At 49.4% G+C, this 21,853-nt stretch overlaps 1 protein-coding gene across 3 annotated transcripts; it reads left to right on the top strand.

The window, feature by feature from the left end:
• The first annotated feature begins 945 nt into the window (after window positions 1–945).
• Window positions 946–20,904, top strand: PITX2 (paired like homeodomain 2). 3 transcript variants are annotated; one of them, XM_031690918.2, is made up of 5 exons: window positions 1,254–1,524; window positions 5,267–5,322; window positions 5,790–5,927; window positions 17,038–17,243; window positions 19,657–20,904. In XM_031690918.2, exons 2-5 carry the CDS (start codon window positions 5,277–5,279, stop codon window positions 20,218–20,220), a joined length of 954 nt encoding a protein of 317 aa, XP_031546778.1. In that variant the 5' UTR covers window positions 1,254–1,524; window positions 5,267–5,276; the 3' UTR covers window positions 20,221–20,904. The 3 variants fall into 3 exon arrangements, with proteins under 3 accessions (XP_031546785.1, XP_031546778.1, XP_006212095.1); XM_031690925.2 differs by lacking the exon at window positions 5,790–5,927 and having other exon boundaries at window positions 946–1,524; XM_006212033.3 differs by lacking the exons at window positions 1,254–1,524; window positions 5,267–5,322; window positions 5,790–5,927 and adding an exon at window positions 15,322–16,159.
• The last annotated feature ends 949 nt before the right edge of the window (window positions 20,905–21,853 follow it).

The following is a 21,853-nucleotide window of genomic DNA, read 5'->3' on the forward strand; positions in this document are numbered from 1 at the left end:
GAGCAAAAATATCCTCTTGCTACCAAAATACAAGCCCTTGCTGGAGTAAAGAAATCGGAAAATCAGGTTTTAGAAGTGGGGCACACATTTCGGGGAAAGGATGACCCTCCTAACTTCACATGTTCTTCGGTTTTTAGGAGCAAATGTGAATTTGAGGGTAGCTTCCTTTCCCACCCCCATCACCATCCCTTGCAATTTAATACTATGCTCGCCAGGAACCTTAACCTCGTCATTTTAAAAAATGAGATATCCGTGACCCGGAGTGAACTTGTTGAGTGTAGGTACAGCAGAGGAAATTCTAGACTCTACGAGCACCCGAGCCTTATCCAGCGCAATCCCTTGGTGCACACTGGTCAGCGCGCAGCGGTGCCCACCTGCGCGCGGACACCGGGTGCAGCGCGCTTGGTCACCCCGCCTTGACCTCGGGCGCGGCGTCCCGGTCGGTGGTGCTGGGCCAGGCATCCAGGCCTTCCCCGGGTGACTAGCCTTGTTCATTCCCTCCTAGATGTCTCCCTCCCACCCTCTTCCCAGACCCCGCCACCCCACCAAGCCCCCGCTCGCTCCAGTTTTCCAGATTTCTCCTCAGTCATCCTCTCTCACCCCCACCCCGCCTACCTTCACTCCAGCCTCCTGTCTGTCTCCCGCAATCCCTGGTTTCTGTGACCTCTTTCCTCAACCCTGCAGGCCCGAAAGAAGGTCACACACAAGCACAGTCAAACTCACACCCCATATGCCTCGCCCCCAAACAAACCCATGCACATTATCCTTTGTTCCATTTCTTGGGCCACTTTCTCTACCCCTTTCTCCCTACCCGTCTGGGTTTGCTCCCCGGGAGTTTGCCCCGACGCCTTTGCCCTCCCCTTCTGATTTATTAGAGCTCCCGGTTTGGCGCAGATTCCTTTTTCTTCTCCTCCTTCCCATCCTCCCTTCCCGTCCTTTCCACAGTGGGCGTGCTTGAGCCTCCTGCTCAGTCGGCTTCTGTCTAAGCGCCCTGCCCGACTCCCTCTCCTTTCGCTCTCCGGGCTCTTTCCCTGGCTCCCGACTCTCCGCCCGCGGGCCTCCACCTCCCTCCCCTGCCCCGCGTCTCGCGCCCCTGCTGGCTCCCCCCCGTGCTCGCCCGAGCGCTGCGCTCGCTCCTTGATCGCCCGCCGCGCGGCCGGCTCGGCTGCCCGCCCGCCCGCCACTGTGCAGTGGAGTTTGGTGGAATCTCTGCTGACGTCACGTCACTCCCCACACCGAGTCGGAGCTGAGGGAAGAGAGAGGGATGAGAGCGAGGGAGGGGAGAGAGAGTGCGAGACCGGGAGAGAAAGCTGGAGAAGAGCAGAAAGAAACTGCCAGTGACGGCTAGATTCCGGAGGCCGCCGCGGGCCCGTAGACCCCCTCGGAACTTGGCACCCTCCGGAGCCCCGCAGTCCTCTCGGGCCCGGCTTTCGGGCGCTTGCGGTGCAGCCCGCGCCTCGGTTCGCTGGAAATCTCTCCAGGACGCGGCGGGACGCGGAGACAGCCGCTCTCTCCCGGTAGCCGGTAAGTGGAGGCCGCCTCTCCCGCAGGGATGTGAGATAATGCGAGTTTGGAAATTTGTTCCACTTTGGAGATTCTTCGCCGTAGGTGATTTGTGGCTCTTGGGGCTGCCTTTCCCCCTAGGTAACGCACTTGGCAAACAGACCTTGCAAAGCCCCGTTCGCCTCGTCCCAGTCACAGACACTAACAATCTATGCATGGGGTGCTGAAGTCGAGAGGGAAGCGAGGCCATGGCTGGCATTTAAAACGAGGTATCTTCCCTTAAATCTTGATGCCAACGCTGAAGGGACAAATCCTCAGATTGAGGATTAGCATTCTCAAGATAAAGGGCCGGGTACAAAGTTTCAGCTACTGGAAGATTAGCCCCCTTCCCATTGTTATCAATTGGAAAAAAAGCTTCCATCTTAACTGGCAGTTAGTGACCTCTCAGGCCCAAGCGAATTACCTGGGAGCCAGGCCTGGATGCCAAACTCACACAATTACTTCGGATTATAAATCCCTTAAATTGATTACCAGTCAACTCCAATCTTGCACTTCAGGAGATACATTTTAAATGTGTGCAGGGAAGAGGACTATTTTCTGACTGTCCAGTAAGAAAAACATTATGATTCTGAATCAGAGAAATATGTTCCTATTTTTATTCCAATTTAACGATTTTACTTTCCTAAGCAATTTAGAAATCTTTTTTTCTCTTTTCTTAAAGTAAACTAAATTTTAAAAAAACTTTTACTATCACGAATTACAATAATATACGGAATTCACGCATTCTAAAATAATTTATGAAATATTCGTTTGATTTAGAGAGATTTTCTTGCATTCTTTTTAGTCCATTAATAATAATTAAAGATGCTTTTAATATCATTTTGGAGGAAAGCCATCTAAAATTCAAATACCATTTAAGTCAAGGAAACAAAGCACTTAAGCAATATAGATAGAGAATTTTTGTTGATGTAACATAAAATAAGCATACAAGGCTTCAAATATCAAACTTTTCCTAAAAATTAAATAGCTACTTCATTTATGGAGTGTTTTACTCTACCTCAGCAAAACTACACTTAAATTATTCAGGTGCTTTGTTCCTCAAGTTGAGCGTGTTTGTCCTCAAGTGTTCCTAAAGCATCAATATTAATTGGTTTAAAAGAAGGCTTAAACTGGTAAAATACAGAACTGTGCTAAGCAGCATTTTAATTTCCTTAAATGATTACCCACTGCAAATTAATTTACTGACTAATCTCACTAATTCAGTTCACTTAAAACATATGTTCTTGTCATGTTTATTTTTAAACTTTCCACTAAAGATTTTGTTATGGGGTAATAATGTGAATGGAAAGAAGGGAAATGCGAGGGAATTTGGAATTATTAAGACTGTATTTGTTTCCAGCAATTTCATCTTATGGCAATCAACAGAAATTATTTTTAAGCAAATTGTTTTATTTCCTTATATTTGTCTGCCTTAGCCAGAGGTTCAGCGGGCTCCATTAGCTGTGTAGTGCTTTTTAGCAAGCTCACAATAGATAACTCAAGGTGGCCAAAACAAGATTGCCGCATATATATACATTCCAAGCAGGACATGAACTTTTAGGGTGAGAACAACTATCCAACAGGAAAAGTTGCTCATCTTAATTTGTGAGATTAGCCATTCAAGCCAGTGCCTAAATCCTGCAGCCAAATTTGTCTTGTAAGACTTGTCTTGACAGGGCAAGTTTAAGGATCAGCAGGCAGGACTTGGAGGTCCCTTCTTAAAAATTATCTTCCCCAGTTATAGTCAATTCATCTAGTAGGCCTGATCTTTAAATGAAGCAAAAAAAAAAAAATGCAGGTCTCAGGACTCATTTTGACTGCAAAATAAACCCACAAGTCACAAGTACACGTAGGAGTAAGCTAAGGAACACGCCTTGACCTTCTTTTCAGTCTTTAGAGAGGAGTTCTTGATTTGTTTTGTGTTGCTTTGTTTGGTCTTCAGTACTGAACCTTGGGAGTAGGGAGAGAATGTGTAATAATTGACTGACTTTACACTGAGCGACCGGATCTTTTTCTTTTGTATATGTCATTATTTTAAAAAATAAAAACTATTTGCAGTTACCATCTGCAAAGCTAATAATGCAGCCAGTTCAGAAATAAGAAAAAAGAAAAGAAAAAAAAGATTATCGAAATGATGATGATATGCAAATTTCCCCTGAAATTATCATAAGTAAACATTTGAAGTCTGGACTAATAAAATCCCATCTGTGTTACTTCATATCGAGTTAGTAGAAAGCTGTGATAATGAATTTTGTAATATCTCACGAACAGACATCTCAATCAGGGACTAATCCTGTGATTTTACTGCAGAATCACTAAATCTGGAGCCGCCAAACTGCTACTTCTGGGCCCCCGGGCCTGCAAGGATCAGCAGAGTCCCCGCCCGCGTCCACGCTAGCGGGTGGGGGAACCGCCTGGCTGTCCCCTCCCTTGGATCCCCACGCTTGCCGTGCGGGGCAAACCCTTTTCTAGGCACAGACCTCGGCCAGAGGTCCCTCGGCCCGGCTCCTACCAGGAGAGGCCGAGAGCCGGGAAATGCGACTCAGTCAAGAGCCAAACGCCCGCAGCTCCCTGCCCAGCCTCTGCCCCTCGAACAACCGGGCAACGCCCGCCCCCAACCCCAGCCCTGGACCCCAGCGAGGTGGGCCCTCCCGCCGCCGGCGTACCCTGGTTAACGTGGAGCGAGGCAGGCGCCGTGATCCAAGGGGCCTGGGGAGCTGGGACCTTCTTTCCTTTCTTCTGTCTTTAAAGCAGCCACGGCTCTTCTACCCTCCCCGACAGAGCCCCTCGCCACCCACCTCTCCCGGTTTGCCCGTGGCAGAGAAGGGGGCGCGCGTTAAACGCTTGGCTCGCTGCGCTGTGGTTAGAAATTTGAAAAAGATCTGGTTTGCCAGGGAGGAGAAGGGGGAGTACTGGGGAAGCCATTCCCTCGGAGCTATTTCTCTGTCCTTGGCGAGCGGTAAACCCTCCGGGGACTTTTGCCTCGCTCTCCTCGGTCTCACTCGGTCCACCCCGTTTCCCTGCTCGGCGATCTTAAATCATACTTTAGGGTAAATAAATGGCTGGGTGAGTATCTCCAGGGGAAAGTGTGGCTAAATATGGAAAAGTGGCTCCTGATGGATGAGAGGCCTGAAGCCAGCTCACTCCTGGAGCACCACAGGCGGACAGCTTTGGAGTCCTGTGTGTTTCAGAATTACAGAAAATCGAGAATTGCTGTCTAGGACAGGGACAAGTTGTTTCTGGCATTTTAGAAATATTTGCTGAGCTCCATCTAACGAACAAGCACTGTGCTGCCCTTCGCACACAAGTCCCCAAAGAGAAAGTCCTCTCCACTCATCCCTAAATTTTGTATCTGCTAAGGTTGTCCTCGTGTTCAGACGGGCTTTTAACCCCTTACACAGACACTCTTGTGGATAGTTCCACAGCCCAAGTTCCCAGAACATGGTGGTTTTATAGGCCAAGAGCCCCTGGGCCCATTCGCTGCAACTCTGGAGGGCGATCCCGCCCCTTGGTAAACATTCAGATGTCCTGGACCAGGGCTAGGATGGGGATGAGGCTGGGCAGCCAGAGGCTGTCAAGTCCGAGAAACACTCCTAAAACCTAGCACAGAGTAGGCCCCTAATAGCTAGTGTTGAATTTGTTCGCCCCACAGGTAGCCACTTTTGAGCCCTGCGCGCTTGCCTGCCGCCGACTCTCACAGCCTTCTTTCTCTTCTGTTTTGTAGATAACGGGGAATGGAGACCAACTGTCGCAAGTTAGTGTCGGCGTGTGTGCAATTAGGTAAGAGTCGTTTCTTCTGCCAGGGTCACCCGACGGGAGACCGCGCCACGCGAGGGCGGCGAGAGGGCACAGGTCCCGCGGCGAGGCCGCGCGAGGGGCGCTTCCCGAAGGAGCCGCCCAGGGCAGGAAGGAAATCAGAACCAGGACGCCGGCAGCCTCTCCCCGCGGGGGGCTGTGGGTAGGGAGGGAGCCGCTCGCCGCGTCTCGAAGCCCCGGGCCTCCTCCTCCCGGGGGGAGCCGCTGACAGCCAGGGAGGCGCGGTGAGAGTACGCCGCCCTGCGCCGGGTTGCCAGAGGGTCCGGGAGACTGGAGTGTCCTCCGCTCTTTCCTCTAACTGGGTCTTTGCTCTTTGTCCCTTTTTCTCCTCTGTTCTGCCTCCCTCTCCCACCCCGCTCAACCCCTGTTACTTTCCGCCGCCGTCCGGGGCCTCTCTTTCCCCGCACGTGGGGCGGGCGCGCGTGGCCCAGGCGTGCAGCCGGCGGCCGTTGAATGCCTCTTCTCCAAAGACTCCGAAATCAAAAAGATCGAGTTCACGGACTCTCCCGAGAGCCGGAAAGAGGCGGCCACCAGCAAGCTCTTCCCGCGGCAGCATCCCAGCGCCAATGGTAAGGCCAGGAGCGAGGCGCACACCGCGCGTTCGGCGCCCGCCCCCGGGCCTCTGGGGCTCTGGTGAGACGCACGCAGGCAAGGCCGCCAGACTGGGCGCGCCTGCTCCGAACTTAAGACACTTGGCCCCTGGGTAGGACGAGAAGCAGCCGTCCAAGCAACGTTAATTCCTTTCCCCAAGTTATACTACCCTCCTGAGACCCATCACCTCTCCCTCTCGCTCTTTCTCGCTCTCTCCTTATGATCTGATGTGTGGCCTGATCTACACACACCCCAGCCTACCTCGGTGCCTCTAGCTGGCGTGGATAAGTGGTCCAACAGCGACCTCTGTCGCTCGCCACGTCCCACTGCGTACAGTACCAGCAGGGCCCACCCCGTCCCGGCGGCTTTTGGTCGCGCCCCGCCCAGGCTTGTGGGTGCGGGGTTTACCGCGGAAGACCAGCAAGCGAGTCTGGGGTTGGCGGAGGTTCGCCCAGGCAGCGAGGTGGGGGAGCTGACAACAGCCTTGCAGAGCCTGAGGGCAGCGACTGCGCGCAGTAGCCGAGGGTGGAATGGAGTTTGCCCCTGTCGACGCGAACCTACCTGTTGTGCTGGTTCCAAGGCCTCAGGTTTTGGTGGTGTGGTTCATTGTCTTGTTTCACTCTGGACGAGTCAAGGGATATTGCTACTCAAAGACTGCAGGCTCGAGTAGAACTTAACGTCTCCAGTCCCCGCACAGGCCTTTACTGAACTGAAATGTGTCCTTTAGTTGTGTGTGTGTGTGTGTGTGTGTGTGTGAGAGAGAGAGAGAGAGTGAGAGAGAGAGAGAGAGAGATGAGGGGGACAACCTGTCCTTTGGAATACAAAAAAAACCTCAAATTTACTGTTGCTCTATTCTCCGTGTTTTACAGGCTCCTTAATAACTAAGTGCCTATAGAATGTTGTTGACCTTTGATAGTGTGAGGAGATAAAGCACCCCCCACAGCCCTCATCCCTAACCCCCTCTTTCCGGATTAAAGTTTAAGGGTACAAATGTAATGTGTGCTAGAGGGGGGCGAATTGGAACCCCCGCCAAGTAAACAAGCCGTGTTACCGAGAAGAAAACAAAGGCCTCCCGCATTGGGCTTCCCAGTGAATCTGAGAGAAAAGCATCATTTGTTGAAATAAAACGTCTAAAGTGGTGTGGAGCAGAATGGCCTCGACACTGCACAAAATCGCTAGTCCTCCCGCTGGGCCAGTTAAACGCTCACTTGTCCGGGATTAACCCCATGGGGTTAAATGAGGCCACACGGAGATAACATCGGGTGATTTCTGTCATTAAGATTGTGTTAAATTCTTCTTCTGTTTGATAATCGGTCGTAAAAATAAATTATTACACCGGAGCATGTTTGGGATATGGTTAAAAATCAAGAGTAGCGATGACTCCTGGGGGAAATGCTTTGTGCGGGCTCAGCCCTGGCTCCGGCCAGGCTAAGGGAGCTCCCCAGTCTCGCTTCGCACAGCGCGGGCTGGCTGCCGCCCAGCCGAGGCTGGCGTTTCTCGCTGCGCTAGGAGCCCAGAGATGCAAAATGTCTCATACCCCTAGCCCCACCCGCACCCAAGGTTTCCTTGACCCCAGGGATGGCTTCAGAGAACAGGTGGCCTCCACGTGACTAGGGTCCCTTCGAGGGAAAAAGAAGCCTGAGGTGGGATGGGGGACTTTTGGATGGACTAGAAGTGGCGGAGCCAGGGAGTCCTGTCCTCTCCTGTCACCGTCCAAGCAGGCGGCCCTTGGAGTTAGCTTTTGATAATTAGCAAAGAGCTAGAAATAATAAACGATTATTTTCTTAATCAATACTTTTAGGCCCGGATTATTTTTGTGCAGGGAAAGGCTCTTCCCTACACTGCCAGTAGTCTGTTTTCTGCCTTTTGGACTGAAGATGAAAACTGCTGCCCAAACATGTTTAATGCCATTAATTAAGAAGAGACACGTGGTAGGGGAAAATTATGAAAATCTTGATTTTATTGGCTTTTAAGGAATCGAGTAGACCAAAAATGTCACACATGGGTAGACAAAGCTGTAGTAAGTAAATTTAACTTACAGAATATGCAAACTCCTAGCCACAGCATAATTTTTAAAAGAAAAAGGGAGAGAGATTATTCTCCTTAACTTTTTAATAGTTTTTATTTGCTTTTTAAAAGCAAAAATATTTACAATGACATGCAATTTTCGAAAAGGTCTCTGATATCCTACTAAAGACGCTACCCTCTCCTAAACCCCACCCCAAAACACCGCGTCCTCCTTGAATATTGAAAACGTTCTGTGAGTTGACAGGGTCGATCTCTGGGAGATCTCTGCTCTCTTCCCAAACAAGTCTCCGTGCCCTTGATACCCATTGAGATGACCCACAGCCTGGCTCAAACCCAGAAATGACTGGGGGGCAGGAAGTTGCCTGAAGACCCCCTAAGGCAAGGAGTTTGAGAGAGGGATGGCAAGGATGGCAAGTGAAGAGAGGAAGAGTTGGTAAGTCAAACAGGATTCCCCCAGACAGAAGGGGCAGAGGCTGGCTGAGAAGTTCCCTTTGAACAGACGTCCTTGGCTTTTCCTTGCTTTGAGTGTCCTGAGTGGAGCCTCCGTTTGGAGAAACACGAAAAGTAATCTTGATCTTCAGGAAGAGAATGGCCTGGTCCTCCCCTGTAAATCACCTTTAAAGTTTCAGGGCTGTGGCTGTAAATTCGGAGCTGTAATCGACCCAGCTGCGGTCCATCGGTCCCGGCGCTGGCCTCGGGACCAGATTTGGGGCCGATACCTTTGCCCGGCCTCCCTCAACTACGCCACTAATTTTTACGTGGTTTGGCAAAGCAGTTGGGCTGAAATTGTTCAACCTCGGCCTCTGGTGCGCGCAGGCTTCCTTCCCTAAAGACAGGGACTCCAAGACTCCAGCCGCGACACATCGTCTCACGCGGCAGCAGTCGGGTCCCGGTCTTCTTCAGAGGAGCGGGGGTAATCCTCGCCGCCTTTGTGGCCGCAGAGCCCCATTCATTCAATCACCAAATGCTTGCCAAGCACATACTGCATGGATTCCTAATGCCTCCCCCTCCTCCCCCAAGCAAATCATCCGGTTTCCCTTCGCCGTTCGGAAGCGACTTTAATGCTAACGAGGATACCAACAAAAGCAACCCAGACCACCTCTAGCAAAATGCTAAATGGTGATGCGTGGGGGAGGCTCTCGGGCCTGAGCGTGGTCAGAAAGAAGGGGGATGTTTAAAAGGGTGGAGGGATTTAGTGCGAAGCCGGGGTAAAAGACCGGGGCGTGCCGGAGGGGCGTGAGGTCTGAAGAAGCGGGGAGATGGGGGAGGAGAGATTTTCATTTTCTTTTCTACCCCCATCGCCACCACCACCCCCCGCGTCATATCTTCAGCTTATTGGCCGAAGTTGCTTCTCCTTTTGGTGATGATGATGATGTTGTTGTTGTTGTTGTTGTTGTTGTTGTTGTTGTTGTTGTTGTTCCTCAAACAGGAAATTGTCCAAAGGTAGACAGTCCCTGCGGATCCCCGTCCGCGTCTTTACGGGTCGCGTTCCTCGGTACCGACGCGGTGTGCGCTCAAAGTTTCGCAAGGCTGGTTCGGCTGCTATGCCGCACCGCCCACTGTTAATATATGCAGCAGTTGTCAGAGTGACTCGGGGGAAAAGGAAATGTATAACGAAAGCTTATTCGTGAGCAGGAATATACTAATGGAACAATCTGATATCTTCTTAATCCTATGTAAAAAGCTTTGTCGTCTTCCTAATATTGACTGAATGGGTAATTAATGGCTCTTCATCTAGGCGAATACCCTGTAATCCAAAGATAGGCAAAAGACAACAAGCCCAAGGTAGAAGACAAAAGGCCCGACTGCGGCCGCCACCCTCTTCTCCGCCCCCTACCCAGGGTCTTCACATGGGAAAGTTTCCTCTCAAGAGAAAAATGCACAAGTGGGAGAGTATACATACCTTTCCTGGGCTAGACTTAAACACAGAACCTGGCTGCCCAGCTCCGTCTTTCCCCCACCAATCCTTCCCTCTGCATTTCTTTCTTCTCAACTTCTCTAGAAAGACTCCCCCATCGTGGCCCTGACCAGCACCTATCTCCCCAAGGCACCCATCTTTCATTTAGGGAAGCGATTGATAACAGAGGACCAACATACAAGTCCTCAGAAGGCTCAGGCAAAGGATTGAGCTTCTTTCTCATCTAGACGGAGACTCCTTTCTCTTACAACCAAAGGCAGAGAATCTGTGAGGACAAGATGGTTGGGAGGGGAGGAAAGAAATTAATAGAAGGAGAGAGAGCATGCAAAGTTGTGTACATGTGTTAAAGAGAGATCAAGAGTGATGGAGCCAACTTCATTGTGAGGATCTGACATGAAGAGTGCCCAAGATTCTCCCAGAATGTTTTTAACAGGCTGACATTTTAATTTAAACCTTTAGAAGTTATATATTACTTGGGTTACTACAATGAGGTGTTTTTTTTTTGTCAGCTGACAGCTTTTAAAATATTATTTCGCTAGGGAAATAAAAGCTTCATCTCAGATTATAGGTGGGTATTTTTGGATTTATGTGATTTATGGTCACCATGACAACTAATGCTGAATGTTAGCTACCAGCATGTCTGGGAGAGGGAAGACAGAAAGAAGGGGAGCAAGAGAAATAGAAAGGGAGACGGACATGAGCTGGAGACGGAAAATAGAAAAAATAGAGAAGCATTTTAATCCAATTTTTTAAGTGACTTTAGTTAGTCCTTTGCCACTTCCATCTCTCTAGACCTAGGCATTGATGTTTATTTCAGTCTCATTTCTCTACCCCTCTCTTACCCTCATGCACAAGTATACCATTAACTTTATTTTACTTTTCCACGCCTAGTTGCCTTCCGCGATTAAATGAGCGCCTAATAAACCCGTTGTGCTAACAGACTAATGTGCAAAAGCTCTACAGCACGTGGGTTAGTGATTGCAGTAGCCCCTCTCCCCCTCCCCGCTCCTCCCCTAATCCCCAGCTCCTCTTCACCCAACACTGGCGGGTGAAAAGAACTCCCCAGCCAGTTACCCCAAACTTCAAGTGGTTTGTGGGGGACAGAAATACGGGTGCCATTTGTGGAGACCCAGAGAGGGTGGATGTTGCTCAGTACTTCTACAGTTTTTTGATTTAGAAAAGAATCCGCCCCCTTTTTACAAACCTGCACTTTTATTTATTTATTTATTTTTTCCCATTTAGGGACCAGGGAGAAACCAGTCACGGCAAACCTTTAATTTCTGGGTGCTTTGGCTTGATGGCGGGGTTGGGGAGGACGGCGAAGGGGCCTTTTCTAGCTTGATTTGTGTACGAAGAAAAGCCAGGCCAGGAAAAAAGGGGAGGCAGAACCATTTCCTGGGCAAGGTGCAAGGTCTCCATCTGACCTCTGAGCCTTACACCTCAGGCTCGCGCGCGCGTGCGCACGCACACACACACAGACACATTCTCTCACGCACGCGCACGCGCGCCTGTCATGTGGCTGCGAGCTGACTCCTGCTGGCCTCGTCCTTGAGCTGGCCTGGACCTGAGCGAGACTCCTAGCCCTCTACCACCTGACAGCGCAAGGAGACATCTAATTAAACCATCTTCATGTGAGCTTTGAGGATAGAATTTTCTCCAGAAGTCGTGAGTCGCTTCACTGTGTCCCAGCTCGCGTTCGGCCGCTGCAACCAAGAGTCTGGCGGCGCTGCCCGACCCATCTCGCCGTGATGGCCAGAGGGACTTTGTGCAACTAACACTAAAGAGTGTGAAATTAAATAAGACCTTAAGACTAGCAATCAATGGCAAATACCAGCTCAAAACACGCCTGACCTCGTATCACACATTTCCCTCCTCAAGGGTCTTTCTTTGAAAGAATAAGCAAGAAAACCCAGTTGAGGCGATCCCCGATGTCTTCTGAGTGGAAAACCCAAACCCGCACTGGGCTTCCTGTTCTCTCCCCACTGCAGCAGTGCAGCACCTCCAGCTTCCCTGAAACCACTACACTGATTTTTTTTTTTCTTGATTGACCATTTCTGTAATGGAGGCCGAAGTCATACTAATTTCCAGAACCAGTCAAAGAAGAGTAGTGGCGGGAAGGAGGCTGGTAATGGTAGAGCTGAACTCACAAAATGCCTAAGATTTCCTTATTTCCAATTCTTTTATCTGTACTGCCTAAACGTGTACACCTGTGCACCACAACGTTTGGGTTTTTTTGTAGATTAAATCTAAAAAAAATGCCTACTACCAATACAGTTTTCACCGAAAATTGTTTCTTGTTTCCCCACTACACATTTGCTTTTCCTCACCCCAACTTTTCACATTGGAATAATCCTGCCACACATGGAGTGAACTTTGTTGGGCCTGGAAAGGGTATTGACCAATCTCAGAGTGTGTGAAGTGATTAGAAGATTAGAAGAGAGTTGAAATTCTAACCAGAAAAATGCAAAGAAATACTGCCCTGGCTCAGTTGGATTGAGGAGGTTGGGGAGAGGTATATGTATTATGTATGAGCATTTCTATCTATAAATAGATACATGCATAATATATATGATTTTGTTTTTACTTAACCAGAGTTCTTCAAATAATTTATTCTCCACTTGATGTTACAATGGATCAATACAATTTAAGATTCCTTATCTTTTTTGGCTTTTAGGCCACCTGAAGATCACTAGCACTTCTGACATCTCCCATATTTGGCACTCTGAGGAACTGCCACTTGCCCTTGGGTTTTTCACGCACTTTAGAGGCTGGTTTAGGCCCTTCATACGTGTATATTGGCCATAAAATTCTGTTAGTCAATGGAGCCAATGAGATTAAATCAAACTTCCATGGATTTAATGAATCGGGCTTAGAAATCTATATATCTCTGTGGAGTTTTTCAACTCTCCTGAATAAGGCATTTTGAAAACCACTCAGGTTCTCCACCAAAAACTGTGGCTCCAGAGTTTGAATTGTGAAAAAACAAGGCAGAAAGTATGCTCCTTATGGAGGAGAACCTTTTATACTTTGATGTGATGGATTTGCTTTGTGAAATGAAGCCTTGAGCATGTGGTGTTGTAGGGATAGCAGCTATGCTGAGGTTTAAAGAAGATACTGGAATATGATTAGTAAACATGGGCAGAAAAGAGCTGATTCATATTGACTTAGTTATAGGTCATGGACTGGCTGGACAATGGGAGGAAATATTTACTTTACACATATACTTTATGATCTTGGAGGAATTAGGGGAAATTCAATAAGAAAATGGCTAGAAACATTTAAAACCTTTATTTAAAAGACTTAAGCAAATTAGAGTCTTATCAGATTAAAAACCACTACAAATGTAAGAGCATTGTCTTCAGTGAAACACTGTGGGGTCTGAGAAAGAGATTCTTTGCCAAATCTCAGGGATAAAATGCGTCATTTAAGCACCAGATAATGAGCAGAATGTAAATTAATTTAACCTTCTTTACCAACAGGCTGCTTATGTAATACGTATAATTTAGTGATAAGATTGCAGGACCTAATATGGCTGGATGTGTGAGCCTCAGCTAATACAGACCTGTCACATGGGGGATCTGTTCTGCTCTGAGCAGGTGTGTGTATGTGTGGGATGGGGTGAATTGGAATGAAAGGTTAAAATTAGAAATGCTGATTTAAAGCTTACTATGAAGAAAGTTCCTTCCTATAGCTAAATTCTTCTTAAAATGGGATGATGCTTGTGAAGAGAGACCAAAGAATTCTCACTTGGTTCTTTGGACTACTCTCAAGCATGTTTAACATGGGGGAGGAGTTGCAGATAGGGTTAGGGAGTGGGAGCAGGGCAAAGGAGAAACACATAGGTTACAAACATATTTGTAGTCTGCTTCATCCACTCTGCCCCAGACTGAATAAGTTTCCCAATCTTAGGAACAAGGACGAGGGAGTTTTCTGAAGATACCTCATGCTGGTGTTGCAAATCATTGACTGTAATGTCAAACAAATACACATTGAGGGATGATAACACTAACTCCACAATAAAGCAATCGTCAATGCAAAAACCCAGGGGAGATTAGTTTGTGCTCTCTAGCTGACCTAAGCCAGAGGACAAAAGGACTTTCACAAATTATTTTGAATGATATCTTTGGATTTCTTCTTCAGTTTCTTTGGAAATAGTGCTGTAAAGATTTAGATGTCCCCAAAGTGGGTTTTTTTTTCTTTTGTTTTATATAAATGTACAAGGATTTGTTTTTCCTAGCTGAGTGTTTCCCTAGGCTTTTGCCCTTTGCCTACAACCTACTGCCTCTGCCTGCTTAGACTCTTAACAATTCAAGACAGCCTTGAGCTCCCTAGGAATAGAAAACGACTTAAAAATTATCCTTGAAATTGGTTATTTGGCAACATTCTTAATTGTATGGAAATTCATTAAAGCATATTTTATATGTAATTAGCTCAAGGTTGTTGATTCTACAGGCTTTATGGATTTGAATCTGATTGATAATAAAGTAAACAAGAGAGTCAAATTTAAAGCATGGCTCTCTCTCGGGTTAGGATGAGCTTAATACAGTGTATAAGGAATTTGAAAGCTCTAGGATATGTGTCTTAATCAACGTTAAGTAGAATGGATAAGCTTTCAGCATTTTGAAAGTGCTGGGTTAGGGTTTCTATTCTATTGTATGTTTTCTGTCTGGGGACTAATAAGCATTACAGAGAACGTGATCTGAGGCGACTTTTTATTCTTGTATAAATCCAGAGTGAACCACCAAACAGTTGTTCGCTTAAAGTCAAAGCAATTTTCCTTTGACAGGTCCATTTGCTTCTCGATTTCTAATTTATTAGCCTCTCTTCTCACTGCTGTGTCTTCTTTGCAATTTAAGTAAAGCTTTTTCAGATTAGCGCCGCAGCATTCACTTGACAGACTGTTTGGAAAATTTAAGATCAGAGAGATGATTTGTTGGGTGTTTTTAAAATTTTCTAGTTTTAAGCAGCATGTCTCCTTTCCACACAGGGGGAGAAAAACACCTCTCGGTTGGAAATTAATGTAAGGAGACACGAAAGGAAGGAGGGCTGGGTGCCTTGTTGATCCTTGTACCTCTCAGCCTTCGACCTTTCCGCTTCTTTCTGCCCAGCCTTTTACTCCCAGCCATCTTTCCACCTCCCCGCCCAAACTAAAAGCCGGATCGTCTTGGGCCGGGCCGGAGCAGAATTCCCGGGAGTCGGCCGGTGTAGACTCCGGCCGGCAAGGCGAGTTATTAGCTCGGCCCCGAACAGCTGATAGGTGCAGACAGGACTGTCCCTCCGCCGCGTCTCGAGGGTTTCTGATTGGTGCGGAGCCACGTCACTCCAGCCCGCGAAGAGTTTGGGAGGAGGCAGAGGCGGGGAGGATTGGGGAGGGCCGCTGCCGAGTGACGTCTCGGCATCAGGAAGCCCGCCTCTGGTTTTAAGATGTTAGGCCAACAGGGAAGCTTGGAGCCGCAGAACTGGTCCGTCGTTCGCCTGGGTGCTGGGAGCTGAGCAGCGGCGAAGCTGGGCTCGAGCTCTACAGCCCGAGGGGGTGTGCGTGTGGGCACCGCGGAGGGTGCGCCTAGAGGCCCGCGCCGCTGCCGCCGGAGATCTAATATCAGCTACCTGTCCCTGTCACTCTTGACACTTCGCTGTCAGGGCTGCCGCGCGAGGGGCGGGCAGAGCGCGATCGGCGTTAGCTTTCCTTATTGGAGGGGTACTTGGGGGAGGGAGGGAGGGAAGAAAGGGGTCTTTGCCCACTCTTGTTTCGCTTTGGAGCTTGAAAGCCTCCTCCCAAAAGACGCTCCGAGCTGTGCTCTCCTACCCACATCCTCATGTCTCCGTTTGCCCACTGACTTTCGGCCGCCGGACCCTTTCGCTTGAGCCTTCCGAAGGGGACTGGGGCAGCTCGGCTTGAAGACTCAGCGGGGGTTGTGTTCCTTGGCTCTGCCAGCGGCCGCCACGGCAAGGAAACTCCCCGCCTAGAGCGCGAAGCAAGCGGAGAAGGCGGCGGCAGCCACAGGGCTTCGCAGGGCGGCAGCCCAGGACTAGCAGGGCGGCGCGTTCCTTCGTCCATGAACTGCATGAAAGGCCCGCTGTACTTGGAGCACCGAGCAGCAGGGACCAGGCTGTTGGCCGCCTCCTCGTCCTCCTCCTGTCACCATCCCCAGCCACTGGCCATGGCTTCGGTCCTGACTCCCGGTCAGACCCGCTCCCTGGACTCTTCCAAGCACAGGCTGGAGGTGCACACCATCTCCGACACCTCCAGCCCCGAGGCCGCAGGTAAGGCGCCGCGCCGCCCCTTGCGGCCCCGCGCTGCTCGGCACTTCTAGCCCCCAAGGAAGTCGGCCCCTCCAGGGGGAGGCGTGGTGGGAGTGGTCGTTCAGCTTGCTCCCCGCAGCACTTCCGGAGCCAGGTTCTGTTGACCCCGCGTCCCTTTCGCTCTGCCTCGACCGCCCGGCTGGGGTGGCGCGAACCGAGCCGGCCATTCAGCTGCCCTCCCTGTTCCTATCCTGACTTTCCTTCTGTTTCCTGGGTCACAAAAATCTCAGCATCCGCATTAGAGGATTTTCAGAGGGGGCCCCCGACCCCCATCCCCACTCCCACCCCGGCCCCTGTTATCCTCTCGGCTTTCAGTTCCCAAGAAGCTCCACTTGTTAAAAGAATATTTGTGAAACTACGCCTCAGAAGAAGAGGCGGTTTTTCTAAAGGGCGGAGGAACTTGAGTGACTCGCCGAATCCCAAAGTTTACTTTTCCTAGCCTTCCGAAACTGCATCGAAATCTGAGCTTTCTACGAGAGGGAGAGGGTTGTGTAAAACGCGCGCTTGAGGCTGTGTCGAGAGATTTGGTGTGTCCGCGCAGAGGCGTATAAATATACTTGAAAGCACAGGCTATAAAAATGAATGTGCCGTCTCAGTGAGATAAACATGTAAATAAAACGTGCGGCGCTGGGGGAGGGGAGGAGATGCGGCGCGCACACCCACACTCACATCTGCACAACCCGCAGACGCAGCGCTCTTCGCCTCCCGGGTCGGCCGCTCACGCATTCCTTCCCCGCCAGGCAGCCTCGCTCTTCCCTGGCCTCTGCGCCTGATCCAGCTGGGGTTAGCGGGTAGCAGGTGGGCATGCTGACGGGAACCTCTGTGCTTTTCGTTTTCAGAGAAAGATAAAAGCCAGCAGGGAAAGAATGAGGACGTTGGCGCCGAAGACCCGTCGAAGAAGAAGAGGCAACGGCGGCAGCGGACTCACTTCACTAGCCAGCAGCTGCAGGAACTGGAGGCCACTTTTCAGAGGAACCGCTACCCGGACATGTCCACGCGCGAAGAAATTGCAGTGTGGACCAATCTTACGGAAGCCCGAGTCCGGGTAAGAGCCCGCAGGGAGGCTGGGAGGACTAGTGGGGTGGGCATTAAAGAGATGCAGGCACTGTAGACCGAGATGGGGGTGAGGAGTGTGGAAGGCAGCGCCGCCCGGGAGGGTTTGGGAGGGGGGCTGCCTCTGCAAAGGCAGAAGGCCTCGCGGTGGACCCAGTTGCGAGGTTACAGCTCCCCCTTCTGAGATCAGCTGCAGGCCTGGCGCAAAAGCCCAGAGCCACACCGGCTCACAGCCCGCCACCCAGCGCCCTCCCAAACTGGGCCGCGTGCATTCCCCTGCACAGGGTATTGTGTTCCCGGCTTGCATTCACCAGACAAGAGCTAATAAAATCCCTCCCAGGCCAGCAGCCTAGAACAGGCTCCAACCTGTGCGCTTTTAACAACGAAAACCCGCCTGAAACACGCAAGGGTTGGTCTTTCTTGGAGAACTTTCACTCCTGGCCTACCCCAGCATTTTCTCTGCTCGGGTTGCCCTTTTATACGGTCTTTGCAGTTTTTCTGCCATTCAAATCTCTCCCACACCCTATTACCTTGTTTTGTGATCTGCGGAAGCAATTTTAATACACAACTCCTATTCTGCTAGTCCTCTTAGAAAAAAAGAGAAAAAAGAGGAAAGACTTTTCGGTTTTGTTTATTTATCTTTTCTCAGGAGATTGTTACTCACACCCTTCCTCCCAGTTATAATAGTTTTATTAGAGAAAGAGCTTACCTTTGTAGCAATTCTGTACTTTATGGATTGGCGAAAATTAACAAATAAATAGCAATATCCTGGTTTATGCTGGTCGGTGGAAAACTCCAAGATTGTTAGGATTCTGGAAGTAGAAAAAATACATAGCAGGGTCGAGAGACTTCGCTGTTTAAAAAAAAAAAAAGCTCTGGATAGAAAAATACAGCCTCCAATTACAGCAGAGAAAACGGAAAGAAGAAAACACTGTATAGCAATGATGAATAAAGACCAAAATGCGTTCCCAAAACAGAGGCAACGAAGGCATTTTCTAGGTGGCATCTGTGTAGAGAATGAGGCTATGCTGGTGGATAAAAGAGCCGGGGTGAAATTGGAAATGGTTTTAGTTTAACTGCTCAGAGCTGCGCTCCAGCCTGGGCCGCGTGGTTTTTGCGCAAGGTCAGTCTTTCCTTAGCTCTCCTACGCGTCTGGGGAACAAGTCTCGCACGTACTATTTTCTCCTGGGCAAAGTTTAGACCGCCCAGGGTAGAAATGGCAAGTAATTAAAATGAGAGCACAATCTGTGGGTTCTCTGGAATCCTTCGGAAAAAGCCCTCCCCCACCCCTCCGGCTCTTTTGCAGTCCCTCCCAAGTCGCCGCCGCCGCAGCGCTGGGCTCTCTCTCCCTCCGTCAGCCTCCTTCCAGACCCGCGGCTTGTCCAGCCAAGTGGGTAGTGAGGCGTGCTTTTTATAGCAGTCGGGTGCAAAGAGGAAGGGGGATAAGAAGGAAATCGAGAATGAAAGGGAAAAGGGGGGAAAAAAAGCGGATTAGGCAGCTGGTCCTGGCTGAGATGTGTAATGTGAAACATCACTGGTGTCAGCTCGGAAATCTCGGGCCAGGCCTCGCTCCAATACACAAAAGACGCCGTCTGGGGCGGCGGGCCCGATGTGGATTGAGAGTGGGGTTGCGTCGGGGACACCGGACGTGGGTGGGGGCTGGCCAGCCAACTGCAAAGCCCAACACCCGGGCTGGGTAGGCCCAGCCAGTCGGAGCGGCACCCAGCGCGCGGGCCTGGCCTGGGATGGGTGGAGGGTGTGAAGGAGCGGAGCGAAGTAAGGGGAAGGCTGAAGAGCGACCAGTTCTGGAGTCTCGGAGATTTACACGCCTAGCTCGAGGAGTTTAATGAGCTGTTGGAGAGATGATCTTTTGCTTTTTATTTGGTTGATTTGATAGGCGAGAAAGGGGGTCGTAGCCTTGCGCCTGTTGAGAGCGCACTTTCCTTGGAGTAGGGGGCGGCAGTGGAGATACGAGAAGGGAGGGAGTTGTATGGAGACAGCGCGGGCTGCTGGTGCCCTCCCAGCCCCTTGTCCACATCACTGAGTCTGTGGCTCTGGAATGCAAGCAAGTTTGCAAGGTGAACGCGGAAGGGTTGGGCCGAGAGCCCACAGCTCCGCGTTTATTTTTCAGTAAGTGTTTTTGGACCCTGAGGAGGGCCTGGGTTAGTGTACAAGCCACCCGCAGGCCCCCAGGCGTTGGCCTGGGGTTTGTGGCACAATTCAGAGCCCGGAGTCTAAGGCCTGAGCCGGCCGGGCCTTCCTGGTTTGGACCGGGCTCCGGCAGCTTGGGGCGCGGGGCGGGGTGGATGTGTGTCCGAGGAGGGTGGCCGCTGGTGTTTTCTGGGATCAAGGTTTTACTAATCTGGACTGTGGCGTCTGTTTTCTCCCTTGCCCTCCACCCCCAGGTTTGGTTCAAGAATCGCCGGGCCAAATGGAGAAAGCGGGAGCGCAACCAGCAGGCCGAGCTGTGCAAGAATGGCTTTGGGCCGCAGTTCAACGGGCTTATGCAGCCCTACGATGACATGTACCCGGGCTATTCATACAACAACTGGGCTGCCAAGGGCCTCACGTCGGCCTCCCTGTCCACCAAGAGCTTTCCTTTCTTCAACTCTATGAACGTCAACCCCCTGTCGTCGCAGAGCATGTTCTCCCCGCCCAACTCCATCTCGTCCATGAGCATGTCGTCCAGCATGGTGCCCTCAGCGGTGACCGGCGTCCCGGGCTCCAGCCTCAACAGCCTGAATAACTTGAACAACCTGAGCAGCCCCTCGCTGAATTCCGCGGTGCCGACGCCCGCCTGTCCTTACGCGCCGCCGACTCCTCCGTACGTTTATAGGGACACGTGTAACTCGAGCCTGGCCAGCCTGAGACTGAAAGCAAAGCAGCATTCCAGCTTCGGCTACGCCAGCGTGCAGAACCCGGCGTCCAACCTGAGTGCTTGCCAGTACGCCGTGGACCGGCCTGTGTGAGCCGCGCCCACTGCGCCGGGATCCTAGGACCGTGCCGGAGGGGGCAGCTCTGCCCTTGAAAGACTGGGGATTACGCTAGAAGGTCGTGGGCGCTGAAGAAAGGGAGAGAATGAGAAGACAGAAAGAAAAGGAAACCACTGAATTAAAGAAAGCTCCTTTGATTTCAAAGGAATTTCCGCAAGTTTGACATCTTTCACTAAAAGTATTTCCAACAGTTGCAAGGACACACACAAATGTTTGACTGGATATGACATTTTAACATTACTATAAGCTTGTTATTTTTTAAGTTTAGCATTGTTAACATTAAAATGACTGAAAGGATGTATATATATCGAAATGTCAAATTAATTTTATAAAAAGCAGTTGTTAGTAATATCACAACAGTGTTTTTAAAGGTTAGGCTTTAAAATAAAGCATGTTATACAGAAGCGATTAGGATTTTTCGCTTGCGAGCAAAGGAATGTATATACTAAATGCCACACTGTATGTTTCTAACATATTATTATAAAAAAATGTGTGAATATCAGTTTTAGAATAGTTTCTCTGGTGGATGCAATGATGTTTCTGAAACTGCTATGTACAACCTACCCTGTGTATAACATTTCGTACAATATTATTGTTTTACTTTTCAGCAAATATGAAAAAATGTGTTTTATTTCATGGGAGTAAAATATACTGCATACAGATTGGTCTGGATTCTTTCTGCCCTCCTTTGTCACCTGTCCAGGGTTTCTCAGTCACTGCTTCCTAAACAAACCAGTTCCCTCTGCCTGCCTAGTTAAATACACAAGGCAGCAGTACTTATTTAATTTTGGTAGAAATAAATTATAGTCATTCATCAGAAACTAAAAAGAAAAAAAAAAAGACACTCTCAGGAAAAAAAAAAACTTGCAAAGTCTGGTCTTGTCTCCCAGATTTTTGTTTGGCTTAAACCCAGAGGATTCCATTATTGCTAGCAAATAATATAAGAGGGAAAGAAGAAAGGAGAAAGAAATTTAGAAAGTACATTAGCTTGGAATGAGTCTCAAGTTTACTCTTTTGGGGGAGGGGAGAGCTGCACATCCAGTAAATTGTTCTAGAGAAGTATGAGTGTATGTATACATGTACAGTACATATACTTTCCTCTCAAGAGGAATACATCTATAATAAGTTTACAAGGAAACACCTCCAGTTCAAAATATTTAGGCCTCCACGTTTATCTTCCAGGCTTAAGTAGAGAGATTCTTCATGTTATATTACATTACTATTTCCAAATCCTTTCAAGACATTAAAAGAAACAAAGACCATTTCTAATAACCATAGCCCTTTAGTTTCTCAAAGAGCCCAGGGGTTGAGAGGTTAGAGTGGAGTTTCCTGAGTCTTGTCGAGCAATATGTAGTTGAGGCAAAGGTCATGCTCCCTGTGTTTTGTTTTAAATAATATTGACCCATTAATTCTAAACCTGCTTGTTCCTGAAATTATACAGGATTATAGTTTGCAAACTCCGGGACAATGAAGCAAATCAAGATGAATTACAGCCCTGGTCCTCCCTCCCATCCTCTGACATCTAAAAGGGGAATAAGGTCGGTGTGAGTGTTTAAAAGAACTTTAAGCACCCACTCTCCCTTTGTTGGTGGTTTTCAGCTTTTTTTTT

The sequence above is a fragment of the Vicugna pacos genome, chromosome 2 (assembly GCF_048564905.1).
Source record: "Vicugna pacos chromosome 2, VicPac4, whole genome shotgun sequence".
Taxonomy (NCBI): domain Eukaryota; kingdom Metazoa; phylum Chordata; class Mammalia; order Artiodactyla; family Camelidae; genus Vicugna; species Vicugna pacos.